Source organism: Thrips palmi, unplaced genomic scaffold (genome assembly GCF_012932325.1).
Source record: "Thrips palmi isolate BJ-2018 unplaced genomic scaffold, TpBJ-2018v1 HiC_scaffold_2, whole genome shotgun sequence".
Taxonomy (NCBI): Eukaryota; Metazoa; Arthropoda; class Insecta; order Thysanoptera; family Thripidae; genus Thrips; species Thrips palmi.
In genome coordinates this window covers 4,266,802-4,279,644 of record NW_023144629.1, presented here as the reverse complement: position 1 = coordinate 4,279,644, position 12,843 = coordinate 4,266,802, and the positions used below count along the sequence as shown (strand labels likewise).

At 62.0% G+C, this 12,843-nt stretch overlaps 1 protein-coding gene across 2 annotated transcripts; it reads left to right on the top strand.

The window, feature by feature from the left end:
• Positions 1–1,136: 1,136 nt before the first annotated feature.
• LOC117647074 (hexokinase-1-like) lies at positions 1,137–12,836 on the top strand. 2 transcript variants are annotated; one of them, XM_034388575.1, is made up of 9 exons: positions 1,137–1,419; positions 8,813–8,920; positions 9,759–9,912; positions 10,325–10,543; positions 10,660–11,092; positions 11,168–11,323; positions 11,423–11,562; positions 11,653–11,786; positions 11,868–12,836. In XM_034388575.1, exons 2-9 carry the CDS (start codon positions 8,825–8,827, stop codon positions 11,967–11,969), a joined length of 1,434 nt encoding a protein of 477 aa, XP_034244466.1. In that variant the 5' UTR covers positions 1,137–1,419; positions 8,813–8,824; the 3' UTR covers positions 11,970–12,836. The 2 variants fall into 2 exon arrangements, with proteins under 2 accessions (XP_034244466.1, XP_034244465.1); XM_034388574.1 differs by lacking the exon at positions 1,137–1,419 and adding an exon at positions 8,516–8,703.
• The last annotated feature ends 7 nt before the right edge of the window (positions 12,837–12,843 follow it).

The following is a 12,843-nucleotide window of genomic DNA, read 5'->3' as shown; positions in this document are numbered from 1 at the left end:
AAGCGCGGGCGCGTTCCGTTCGGCGCCATGCAATCATGCTCTCATTCCGACGCTCCATGTTTGCTCGACAAGAACCCGATCATTTGGTCTGATAGGGTATTGTTTTGACACAAAAGTTGAGAGAGATCTTCCTTTTTGTTGACCGGGGTCAATAAATGGTGGGATTTGTCCGCCCTTTGGACTGTACCGCGCGAGTTACTTGAGCCCTTCCCTTCGGTTTTGTCGTCTTCCCTTCCGTTTTATCAAAGTCGCCCCGCTGATACGTCAGTGACCCCCGCGAGCGCGAAAAAGAAAACCTAAGAGGCGCTATTGATATCAGTGCCGTGCAGGTTGGGGTTGGGCCGTTTGGGCCCCTCTTGCCCTAGAATTGCTCGGCGACGACTGCGCACTGCGTTTGTCTCTCTCGCACTCATGGGGCGTGCCATGTAGGTGCGAGAGAGACAGCGACACTCGGATTCGAGCGGCTGCGCTGGACGTCTGCGCTTCAAAGCTTCCACCCTCGAGGCGCCCCCGCCCCACCCCCACCCCGTGGCCCCATTACCGTTCCATGCAGCAGCGTGCACACGGTGGACACACACAGCGCATTCTTTGACCGCCATCCAGGCGAACGTCGACCGGACATTGCCTGCCCAGCGCCAGCACGCTGTCGGCAGGGCGAAAGGAGTGAGAGAGAGAGAGAGAGAGAGAGAGAGAGAGAGAGAGAGAGAGAGAGAGAGAGAGAGAGAGAGAGAGAGAGAGAAGGGGGTGGCGGGTCCTTCCCCAGCCAGCGCCCCGCGCCCCGGCCGAGCAGCCGCCCCTCCTTTTTGTCCTGCATATTGACACTTGTTCTTGCAGCCGATAGTCTTGGTGGCGGCGCGGCGGCGCTCAGCTTTGACGTTTTCACTTGGAGGTGTTGGCAGAGGGAAGAGGGGGGAGGGGGGCGATAGCTCGCGCGCGGTCTGCTGGGTGGCGGGGCGGGGCGGGGTGGCGATGGCCTTGTGTGACGCGTGCAACTCGGCGGCGTGGGGGCCGGGGAAAGGGGGCAGGGGGCAGCAGGGGGCCTGTACGAGTCTTTTACGCCGGGAGGGCCGGGAGGGGATCGCAAAGGAGCGGGGCGGGGCGGGGCGGCGATCCTGTCCGTAAAGCTGTGGCAAAGCAAGCGCGTCGTCTGCTGGGGAGGCGGGCCACCACGGCCAGCACAAGCACTCGACCGGCAGGGCGGCAGTGTTTCGGAGCGTGCGCGTGAGTGTAGGCGAGCTGCGTAGCACTGCGTGGCACTGCGTGGCGTGAGTGACCAGTGGACCGGTGCCGGATCGGCCGAACACAGTAGCAGACGACCCGTCCAACCTGCCGCCGCGCCGCCCACAACAACAACAGAGACGGCAGCAGACCGCAGCAGACGCGCCGGGCACACCAAGCACATCAGCAGGCAACAGCGCGGTGAGTGCTCGCCGAGGTACTTGTTGCTCTGCCTGGCCGGCCTGGCGGCATGCTGGCAGCACTGCGCAGCACCCACCGCCAGGGCCAGGGCCGGCCGGCCATGGCCGTGTGGGTGCGAGCGTCAACGTGCAAACGAGGAAAACACAGACTTTGTCTTTGTTTTTGTTGTTCCCGGATCAGTCCAAGTTAGGTCCCGCCTCCGATTGAGCGCTCCACGCACAGTGTTGTGGTATCACCTCGCGCTCTCTCTCTCTCTCACCCATGGCGGTTCTGCACGAGATAGTGCGACCACTGCGCCACCGTGCCGTGTGGCGGAGCACAGCGCAGCGCAGGCGGGCCAGAGGCAGCCAAAGGCAGGCAGAGGCAGGCAGCCTGAGCTGGCAGTCAACCGGGCGTGTTTGAACGGCGCCGTCTTTTTGGCGCGGCAGCGCGGCACGTCACGTCGAGTCCCGTGTCTCTGGGCATGTGTCGCGCCGCGCCGCGCCTCACCACGCCGCACCGCGTCCGTTGCTCTCTGCGCCTCGCGTCGCGGCTCTTCGCGTCGCAGAGTCGCAGACGATGCCCAATAAAGCAGGCCAAGTTACGAGGCTCGACGGTTTGCCCGATTATTGCCCAGCTGGCCCCTCCCCCCGCCCCCACCCCCTCTTCCCGCTCGCCCGAACCGTGCGCTTGCACTTGCGCGAGTCGCGAATAGCCTCGCCTCGCACACACTCTCGCTCTCTGTCCCTCCCTCCCTCTCTCTCGCTCCCTCTCGCCCACGTGGGTTCGGCGGCGGGCGCCGCGGAACGAAGTTTAGAGTCGTGATAAAGAAGACAGAAGCAGTGCTCCGTCTCTCTCGCACCCCACACGCGAGAGAGACAGCGCGGCGAAGGCAGTGCATTGTAAGAGGGCGCGTCGAGTCGCGGGGAGCCCCCGGCTCTCCAGCGGCTAGGCCGGCCCGCCGAACAGGGGTGCGCGGCGGGGTGCCTACCCGCGCGGTGCACGGCGCTCGCCCCGCCTCGTGCGCAGCGACGTGGAGCGCGGGGCCTGGCGGGGCGCCTGGGGTGCGAGAGAGACGGAGAGAGACGACCCCTCGTGGGGCCCCCCGCACCCCTCCGGCTGGAACGGACGGGGAATGTCACCCCCGCTCGCGTGTTTGTGCCCCGGGGGCCCCGGTGGGGCACAACAACCCTCGCAACAGGCCGAGTGTTGTGTTGTCGTCGGGCTGTTGCTGTTTGTTTAGCCTGCGACTTAATCAATGCCATGGCAGCCTTCGAGACGCGGGGTACGCGACACTTTTGACGGGTGGTGTACCGGTCGCCGTTGTACAGTGTCGCAGTTCACACCTTTCGAACCGCCAGCGAGAGGGCTCGCCTGTGTGAGTTTGCGTTACCCAGTCAGACTGTGTGTTTGAGAGGAGAGAGAGAGGGAGAGAGAGAGAGAGAGAGAGAGAGAGAGAGAGAGAGAGAGAGAGAGAGAGAGAGAGAGAGAGCGCTTTTCCTATTTTATTCTCCCTTATTTTCGCCGCGCTGTTTGTTGTCGCGACTGACGCGCTTCGCGGGATGGCGACGAAGGCGGCGGCGCCGACTCTCTCGGGGCGACGACGACGACGCCTCTCGAAAATCGGATCTCGGGGAGGCGAGTGAGTGGGCCGTGTGGCGCGCGGTTGGCACAAACGAGCTCCCGCAAACCAAGTTTTATCCGTTGCATATGCATGCGGACGCGCAAACCAACTCCCGTCTCCGGAAGGATGGCTCTGTGCAGACTGATTCCGAAGTGACGCCGCATGGCTCTGTCCCTGTCGCACGCACGAGGTCGCCGCGCACAGGATCCGTTTCGTCGACGGCGCCGTGCCGTGGCGTGCCGTGCTGTGCCATCGGCGGGCGGGACTTTTCCGAGGGCGCGCGTGCTGTTCTGCCGATTGTGCTGCTTTCAGCGGCGCGACCCGAAGTTTGGAGGGGACGCCGGGATGGCGGATGGTGGATGGCGCGATCCATTCAAGTGCAGTTGAATGAAAACTGCTGCTCAGCGGGCATGCCTCGCGGGCCGAGTGCATAGTTCTGTTTGGCGCAGAGCGAGCCAGACGCGCCGCCGTGCTGCCCGGCCCGCGGACAGGCAGGCAGTCGAGCGAAGCGAGCCAAGAAAATTCGACGGTGCAAATATCGCGCTCGGTCGCCTTGGTGTGATCGCTCCGAGACAACCGATATATTCTCATTCGCCACCCAAACAGAACGGCCGGGTGTTGGCGACCCCGGTCTCATTGGAGTGGACTGCGCCGCGCGCCGAGACCGCGGCCAGCTCGCCGAGACCATTGTCGGCATGGCCGAGCATGGCCGGGATGGCCCGGCTGACGATAGTGATGATGATGATGTTGGAAATGATAAAGTTTGCTCGCCATCCATCACACCAATTATGCATTGGCTTCAATTTCAGCTCGAAAGGGGGGGGGGAAGGGGGGAAGGGGGCGGCGTCTGGCAACTGTAAACAGCACGCGGCTGCGCGGCGTGACGGCAGCGGGCCGCCTTCATGATGTTGATGCTCTTGGCCGTGGACCGAGGGTCGTGGATCGTGGATCACGGTGATCCCGCTTGACCATGAAAACAATTACGAGCAAACGATCGCGTGGCGGCTGGGTCGGTCCTTCGCAAACAGGGTGGAACAGGGTGGAACAGGGGCGGGGCGGCAGTAGTTGGTATTACCGTGGTCACATATTGACATAAGGACGAGGGCAGGTGACCTGGGGGAACCAATATGGCGGTGGGTGAGTCGGGGTGATGCTTACTACTGACAGATCGGCCGGTGGCTGCCCCTTCCCCCCTCTCTCTCTCTTTCTCTATCTCTATCTCTCTCTCCCTCTCTCGGGGTGTGGGCGACCGACGGCCAGCCTCATTTGCTTCTAATCTCGCCTAGCCACCGCGCCACCAGCGTCCCGGCAGGTATTGCGGTCGATCTGCCTCTCCAAGGCTCTGCCCGTCTCGAGGGCCCCCGGATGACGTCTGTTCCTCCGCCTCGCGAAACCAAGTACGGAGTACAAAGTCAAAGGCGCGGAGTAGAGAAGCCGCCGCTGGTAACGACGGGTTGAGGAAAGTTGGATGAAAATGTTGAACGCCTCATTGGCGCCCGAAGGGCAGGCGGGCGGGCGGTAGCGGCTTCCTTGTGCCCCGTTGAGACGTCTGGCGCCGGCAGAACCCTTAGCCCCCACCTCACCCCCCCCCCCCGGACCCTCCGGACGGGCCGACAGGCCAACAGACCCAGCGAGGCGCCGACAACGGTAGCAAAGTGAGGGTCGCTGTTCGTTCACTTGGCCTGGAATCAGGCAAGACTGATTTTATTAGAGGTCAATTCGCCTTCCTCTCTTTCTCTCTCTCTCTCTCTCTCTCTCTCTCTCTCTCTCTCTCTCTCTCTCTCTCTCTCTCTCTCGCCCCTTCTGCGGGCGAGACTCGTCATTGTCCCTCGCCCGCTGGGTTTAATTCACTTTCATACTCCATTTTTTTTCGTGAGCCATCAGCGTTAGCCGGGCTTCAAATTCGATTTAGAGTCACCCTTTTTGGTGCGTCTAAAATAATAGCCCGGCGGCGCGGTGCTCTAAATTTTCGCTTCTCTCTTTTCTCCCTCTCCCATCACTCATCCCCGGTCCAACCTCGCCGTCGATCGGAGATGGGAGGTGATTAACACGTCGGATGCAAATTCGGCGGGCGTCGGGCCTCGTCACACACGTCACACACGTCACGCTCGTTGTCACGTCGTCACACTGTCGGGTTGGCGGCACACGTCCTTGAAAGTGCGCCGACGCCATTCCGCGAATCTGATAAAGAGAGAGAGAGAGAGAGAGAGAGAGAGAGAGAGAGAGAGAGAGAGAGAGAGAGAGAGAGAGTCGTGATCAGCTACCCACTGCGCTTTTATCTGAGCGATCGCTCGGTCCTTATCATCACTCGGCTCGCCTCCCGTCGGCTCCACACGTTCGACGCGCCACGTTCGGCGCGCCACGTCCGACGCACAACGCGGGGGGCGCGGGCACCGCGGCAGCGGCTCGAAACGCAAACAAAGTTTGGAAAAGTTGAGAGAAAAACTTCAAAAATGAATTGAAAAGTGAAAAAATTCGAAATGAATTTGGGGGCAGAAATGAAAACATGGCTTGTGAAGGATTGAAAAAGGATGCAAAGTTTGGTTTTGTGAAGGGCCGCGGCACGTGAGCGGTACCTTTATCTGGGTGCCGACTGCCGGCTTGACGCACGTCGGCCTATCTGGCGGCGCCGATGACTCTCTTTCTCTCACCCCCTCTCCCTCTCTCTCTGTCTCCCTCTCTCTTGTCAGTGTATCGCGCCCCTCGCGCGACCGCCGCGCCGCCGCCACTCGACGGCCCTTGCAATCTTCGCAGACTCACGCTGCAGCTAATTTTCAGGATGACCTGCGCGCCATGACGGTTTCCCCAGAAGGCCGTATCACGTCGCCGTGCCGCTGCCTGTCGTTGTTGTGCTCCCGGCCGCGCCGCGCCGCGCCGTCGGTACAGTGGAGTCTCGCGGAGGACCAAAAAGGATTACGCCACTCGCGATAAGATGTTTTGCAATGGGCGTGGTGGTGCCGGTGTGTGTGCGGGGGAGGGGGGAGGTGGGGGGATAAAAACTGTCGCCCCGGTGAATAACCTGACGGACCGCCGCGCCGTGGACAAGAGGGGCGAGAGGGCGGCAGGTGGGCTGCTGCTGCATCGCGGAGTGGTGGCGGGGGCGGGGCGCGCGCAAAACCATGGCCAAAGTGTGGACGGCGACGTGGAGAGTCGCGCGCCCTCTACAGCCTCTTGCACCTGCCCTCGCTCGAGACCGACGTAATCAGGGGACTAATTGAAGCCCTCTGGGCTCGCCACGGCCCGGCTCGGCTGCCCCATCGAACGCTCGGCCCCGCGCCGCCCCACCCCGTCCGGCCGGCCTCGGCCCGCGCCGCTCCGCCCCGCCCCGCGGACTTAGATCGCTTAGACCTCAACCCATCGAAGCGTCCCAGGATCCCCCGCAACGGCACTCGTGGATTACACACGTTATTTGTTTGATTGTGTTTTTTCGGCGCGCCGCGCGCCGTCACCCACTCGACGGCCTGCAATCGGGCAAGGCGGAGAGGCGACCCAGACGGCGAGTGCGCGGCACGCGGCGCCGCCACTGCCAAGGCGTCGATGGCGTCTGCGGTGACAACGCGGCACCGCGGCGGCACGCCAGGCGACCTTTACCTCGGCAAGGTCGCCTCCTCGACGCGCCGCCGGACTGGACCAGGCCGCGCGCCCCGCCACGCCGACGACCGCAAAAACAACAAAACAAATATCCGCGGAGCCGGTATTCGAACCCACGCCGCCTCCGCTCCAGCGGCGGCGGCAGCCGGCGGGCCGTTTAATCCTTTCGGCAAACACTTCTCAGCCCATTGCCGGATAGTTGGATTGCCGGATTACGGGACCGGCGTAATGACCGTTCCGCTTTATGGAATTACGACTTGTTTGCGCGTCCAGTGTAGTGCCGCCGTGCCGCCGCGCCGCGGTATCGCCGTGCCCCCGCGTTACGTCGCAGGGATCGCCGCGGGTCGCCGTCGATAGAGGTCGCTGTTACGTGGAGCCGCCGGGGGCCGCCGGGCCGGGCCACTGCCAGGGTCACGCCGCCGACCAGCGAAGCCTGCGAAGCCGTGAGGCAGCGGAGCAGCGGGGCAGCCGAGCGATAGCATTGTTTTCCACCCGATGGTGCCCGATGGCCATTAGCGCCCCGATTTAGTTTCTGCGTTTTGGCGCTTCCGTCGGCGAACGCGCCACGCGGGCGGCAAAATAATTATCGCCGAGGAATTGCTGCCTCTGGTGCGATGCCTGCGATGCTGGGGATGCTGCAGTGCGGCGCCGCTGTTGTGGATTCGCTGATTCGCACGCGTGAGCGCTCCCAGCGTTGCATACGGCGTAGGTGGTGGTCGGGGGGGGGGGGGGCTGTGAGGCGGACCGCGGGGGTGGAGCGGCGGGATGGGCGGCGGGGTGGCTGGGTTGGTGGCGGCGGAGGTGGTGGGCGGCGGCGCGGAAGTGGTCGAGAGCCCGCCACCCGCCCCTCGCCGTCGTCGGGAGCGACGCGGCACGCTCCGCTCTGCTCCGCTTTGCCCCGCTCGCGCGAAAAGCACGGCGTGACCGAAATAGAAAATAAACAACTCCCACAGCATCTTCGCCTCCACCTTGGCCTCCTGCACGCACGGTCAGCTGACGTGTGGCGGGGCGTGGCGCGTCCTCCATCGCGTAGGCGTCGTCGTCGGCCGGCCCGCGGTTCGGCGCCGCGTCGTCGTCGGGACGCCGTCGTCGGGACGCCGTCGTCGGGACGCCGACCCCGGCCGGCGCCGCTCATCTTATTCCGCCCCATGAACGTGGACGCCGTCGTCGTCGCCGCCGAACCGCGCGCATACCGCCGCCGAATGCCTAATGCGGCCGACTTGATCCTCTGTCTGAGTTCCCTCCGGTTCCCCCGTTCGGGGGGAGTGTTCGAACGCGATAAGAGGTATAACAATGCCGGAAATGAAGCCGCTCGATGAATGCGATCGGGCGCCCCAGTGTTTGCACTCGAGTCCGCCCGTCCCGGCCTTCCACTGCGCGTTCGAGGAATCTGGTTCTGCGCGCGGGGCTGGAGAGGACGGCGAAGGGGCGACCCGGAAATGTATGCTCGAGAGCACCCGAGTGCCGTGGATGCCGGGGCTGCCGGGGCCGGCGGCATATCTTGTGCGGCCCCAGCATCCCCAGCGCACCGCGCGGCCGTCTCGAGTGCTCCGGAGCGGCAGCACGGCGAACGCCCGGCGGGTAGGCAGGCCCGGCACACTGGCGTGCACAGCGTCGCCGGCGTTGCCTACCCTGGCCCCGGACCGCTCTTTGATCTTCGGGCTGTTGGAGCCGCTCCAGCTGCGCTCTGCGCTCCAAGAAATGCAAGGAGGCCGCTGCCGCGTGGACCTGTCCCTCTGTGTGGGCGCGGCGCGTGGAGGGGCGTGGCGGGGCGTGGCGGGGCGTGGCGGGGCGTGGCGTGAGGGCTCGGCGGGGCTCTGCCAATCGGACAGCGGGCGCGGGGCGGGCGCTCTTCGAGTGTGTTAGTTAGCAGTCGGCAGCGTATAATCGCTCTGCCTTGCCGTTGGTCGTCGAGACGGGCGGACAGACGGACCGGCAGGCAGACAGACCGACGGACGGACGGGCCAGTGAAGTGCAGTCCGAGGAGGCACTTGGGCTCGCTGTGCCCGCCAGTGCCCGGCACAGTCAAGCAGCAGCACGCGACCGGCGAGGACTGACCGGATTGTTTCTGTTTGTTTATCGCCGGAAAGGTGATTAGTGACTTTGGGCGGCCAATTAGATCCATCGCGGGTCGGAGTGTGTTCGGCCCCGCCGCTGACTTTGAATCGGACGGCATATTGAGCGCGATTGTTGTTGCAGGGACCAGCCACCATGAAGCTCCAGTCGACTGTGGACATGATGACCCTGAACGCCACGGCCAGGGGGCCTTCCCTCACCCCCCTGCACGACAAGAACAGGACCAAGAAGGTGAGGCTTATCATCAGCTATTTCTGTCGCCGTCACCGCGCCTCATCCACCGTTCGTTTGGAGACAGTCGTTGTTTTATTAATCCAGGAAAATAAAAAGCTTTATTTGTTTCCAAAACACTTTTTCTAAATTGTTGGTCGAAATATTTTCTTTTTTTTTACACATCATCTCACGTGATGACAATAACCTCGCTACGAACAGAATGTGTTTGAATGGCTTTTAATGGAAGAAGAGTGGTATGTATGTGTGAGTGTCTGATGTGTGTGTATGTGTTCGCGACTGCCCCGCTGGCCATTAATCATTCATCAGCCCGAAACTTAACGTTCGGAAACGTATGTCGCCTCGATCGCCGACGCGCTGACGCCACTCGCTGCTGGTATCGAAACGAAACGAAACGAATGGGTTCTGCGGGTCAGGAGCGGTGTCGGGAGGCGCGGCGAGGCGCGGTGGAATCGGGAATGTGCGGGGCCGGGCGGGGCGGGAGGGGAGGGGAGGGGCGGGGTGGGGCGGGGCGGGAGGGGAGGGGGCCGCTGTTATTTGGTTGCGACCTTGGGAACAGCAGTCTTTTCGCGCAGTCCGTCATTTGTTTGCCGGTGGTGTCCATCGAGACAAATAGCGAAACCGCGACACCAAATACACACACACACACACAGACGTACACTCACACAAACGGGCAAAATGAGCGCATCATCTCTCTCGAAAACAAATCAGCGCTCGTTCTGCAAGTAATGACAGTCAGCTCCTGTTTTTTTTTCGGTCGCTCTGTCTCTGTCGCGCTCTCGGGGCGTCGCGTCGGGGTGCGAGAGAGACAGACGCACTGCAGCGCGTCGTGTTCCAGGTGGAGGAGGCCGTGGACGGGCTGCGCCTGGACGCCGAGACGGTGCTCCGAGTCCGCAGGGTCTTCGAGGAGGAGATGGAGAATGGGCGCCTCAACAAGCCTTCGTCGCTGCAGATGGAGAACACCTTCATTCCCGAGCTGCTCGACGGCACAGGTGAATAATTTTTTAAAAATTGCTATTTTTTTGCAGTGGACAGTGACATCTGCGAGGGATTCGCGTGCGGGAATGACAGCTGGGGCGCGAAATGGTTTGCGCCAAAGTGGACGGGACATGGACTTAGCAGACTGCAGCAAGAATAATTCAACCGGTCCCTCCTCCCACGGAAAGAGGATCCCTTTCATAAAAACGTAAACAAATGTTGGCGGTACAGTAGACCCGGTCGACAACTCCGTTTTCCTGGTGTACAGCCGGCGATGAACCTGACGCGTAGTAGCCAGCCTCCGTGTTTCCAGTGTGGTTTTAAACTCGTTTCAACTGTCAGGCCGTGCCCATAAGGCGGGTATCACGCACGAAATCGGAGCAAAGCGGGAGTTTTGAACTTGAAAGGCAAATTGGGCTTTCGCAGAGACGGGCTCCTTCCTGGCGCTCGACCTGGGCGGCACCAACTTCAGAGTCATGGTGCTGGACCTCAAGGCCGGCAAGGTGGTGGACGAAGCCATCTCCTTCTACCACGTCGAGGAGCACCTGCGCATCGGCTGCGGGTTCCGCCTGTTCGACTACCTGGCCGAGTGCATCGCCGACTTCGTGCACAAGCAGAACCTCGGTAGCGGCCGCCTTCCCCTAGGTCAGTGCAGTGCCTTGGCAGTGCCTATCACGCTTATCACCGCGGCAGGGCTATTTCGAAGCCCTTTTCTATCGCCTGTTATCACTCGAGACGCTGAACCGTTTTGGTCGGAGAAGGCTTCACCTTCTCCTTCCCCATGACGCAGGACGGCCTGGACGTCGGCAAGCTGGTGACGTGGACCAAGACCTTCAACTGCCCCAACGTGGTGGGCATGAACGCCGTGCAGCTGCTGCGTGAGGCGCTGCAGCGCCGCGGCGACACCAACGTGGACGTGCTGGCCGTGCTCAACGACACGGCGGGCACGCTCGTCCGGGGCTCCTACCTGGACCGCGAGTGCGCCATCGGCCTCATCCTGGGCACCGGCAGCAACGCCTGCTTCCTGGAGAAGGCCGAGAAGGCCAAGAACGCGTCCAGCCTGACGCACGGCGAGAGCGAGATCATCGTGGACATCGAGTGGGGCGCCTTCGGCGACAACGGCTCCCTCGACTTCATCCGCACCGAGTTCGACGACCAGGTCGACGAGGTGTCCGTCATCCCCGGCTCCTTCACGTGAGTCTCCCTCTCTCAAACTCACTGACGCAGAGTTCTGTATCCGTGAAGCTAAAATGTTCTCTGGGCGGGCAGGTTCGAGAAGTACATCGGCGGCAAGTACCTGGGCGAGCTGGTGCGGCGAGTGCTGCTGAGGCTCGTCAAGGACGGGCTGCTGTTCAGCGGCCAGCTCACCCCGGAGCTCAACACGACCTGGGCCTTCACCACCTCCATGGTGTCGCACATCGAGCAGTACGTATCAGTAGTATGGCTGGGTTATTCTCACGGCCGCCACCCTTGTCACTGCCCGCCGGCACAGTGAGACTAATGATACCCCGTCACCGCCACCAGGGACAACCTGGACGGCCTGCACAGGAACACCAAGGACATCCTGGACGGCTTCAACCTCAACTTCAACTCCGACGACATCCTCGTGGTCCAGTGGGTGTGCCAAATCATCTCCAACCGGTGCTCGCTTCTCGTCTCAATCTGTAAGCGCCTTTCCTTTACTCAAGTCTGACTCGTCTTTTATTTATGTTTTTAATTATGTATTAACTTAACTCGATGTCAACCCGTCGCAGGCCTGGCCTCACTGCTCGACCGCATGGAGAAGCCGACGGCCACCATCGCCGTAGACGGGTCGTTGTACCAGAAACACCCCCGCGTCAAGGGGCTCCTGGAGAAGTACACCAGCATGCTGGCGCCTGAGAGAAAGGTATGTACCTGTCTGCCTGTTTGTCTGTCTGTCTGTCTGTCTGTCTGTGGGCCTAACTGACGGCGTGCTCTGTGCCCGCAGCGGAAGTTCCTGCTGGCGGAGGACGGAAGCGGCAAGGGCGCCGGTCTGGTGGCCGCCATCGCAGAGAAGCTTCGCCTCCGGAACAACAACTGCAGCCTGTGAGCGGCGAGGGGCGAGGCAAGAAGGGAGCTGCAAGTTTGAAAAGCGTCGCGCGGATGAACGCACGCTCTCTAGTCTCTCTAGGCTGGCTAGAGTCCTCGGCTGGCGGCGGGGCGTCGGGGCGGAAGGGCACAGAGCCACCCCCTCACCGCACCGCGCCCGGAAGCCCCAACCCCCATCCACCCCATCCAAGCCGCCTGCCAGTACAAGTGCATGTACATTCCTGGGCTGCGAGCCCAACAACCCTCCGGGGCCCCCCGCACTCGGGCCTGCGTTGCTAGTCATTTGTAATTTAGCCTCTGTCACTGGGCCCTGGGCCCGGGGCCCACCTCTGTTAAGTTTTTACGTAAGTTTTAGACTAGTTTTAAGTTTTAGAATATAGCGCGGTCGCCTGCCCTGGCCGCGGCGACGAGCGGGGGCCGTCCAAGAATGCGCTGGCCAAGCCTGGGCGAGGCCGCCGCGTTGTGGGACGGTCCCTCCGTCGCAGAGTGCCATAGTGCCATAGTCTAGGGCACCGACTTGGCGGTGGAGTCACTCGCGACCTTACTCCGTACTTGGAATCTGTGATGTTAGCGAAGCCAACCCCTCCCGGGGGCGCGGCTCTTAAGGAAGTGTCAGGCCTACGCGTCGACTGATGAATGTTGTTGTTAGGAAGTGGAACGGTGCAATTCCAGTGTCGACTTTAGAATCTAGAACCGCCCTGCACTCACGGTGCAGCCTTGTCGTCGGCGCACTGCGGAGTCGCGGAGTCACTCACTAGAGGACTATTTTGTACAATAATGTGTGTGGATGCTCACCTCAATGTAACTGTAATACTCTCACGTATCAAATGTATAAATAACAGAGATAAATCATATTTCTTTATAAGAATATAGTG

Excerpts from the sequence above, each read along its gene's own strand:
- LOC117647074 (XM_034388575.1), top strand. The coding sequence starts at position 8,825 with ATGAAGCTCCAGTCGACTGTGGACATGATGACCCTGAACGCCACGGCC. Across the intron at positions 9,913-10,324 it reads CGAGCTGCTCGACGGCACAG|AGACGGGCTCCTTCCTGGCG; the intron begins GTGAATAATTTT and ends GGGCTTTCGCAG. Across the intron at positions 11,093-11,167 it reads GTCATCCCCGGCTCCTTCAC|GTTCGAGAAGTACATCGGCG; the intron begins GTGAGTCTCCCT and ends CTGGGCGGGCAG.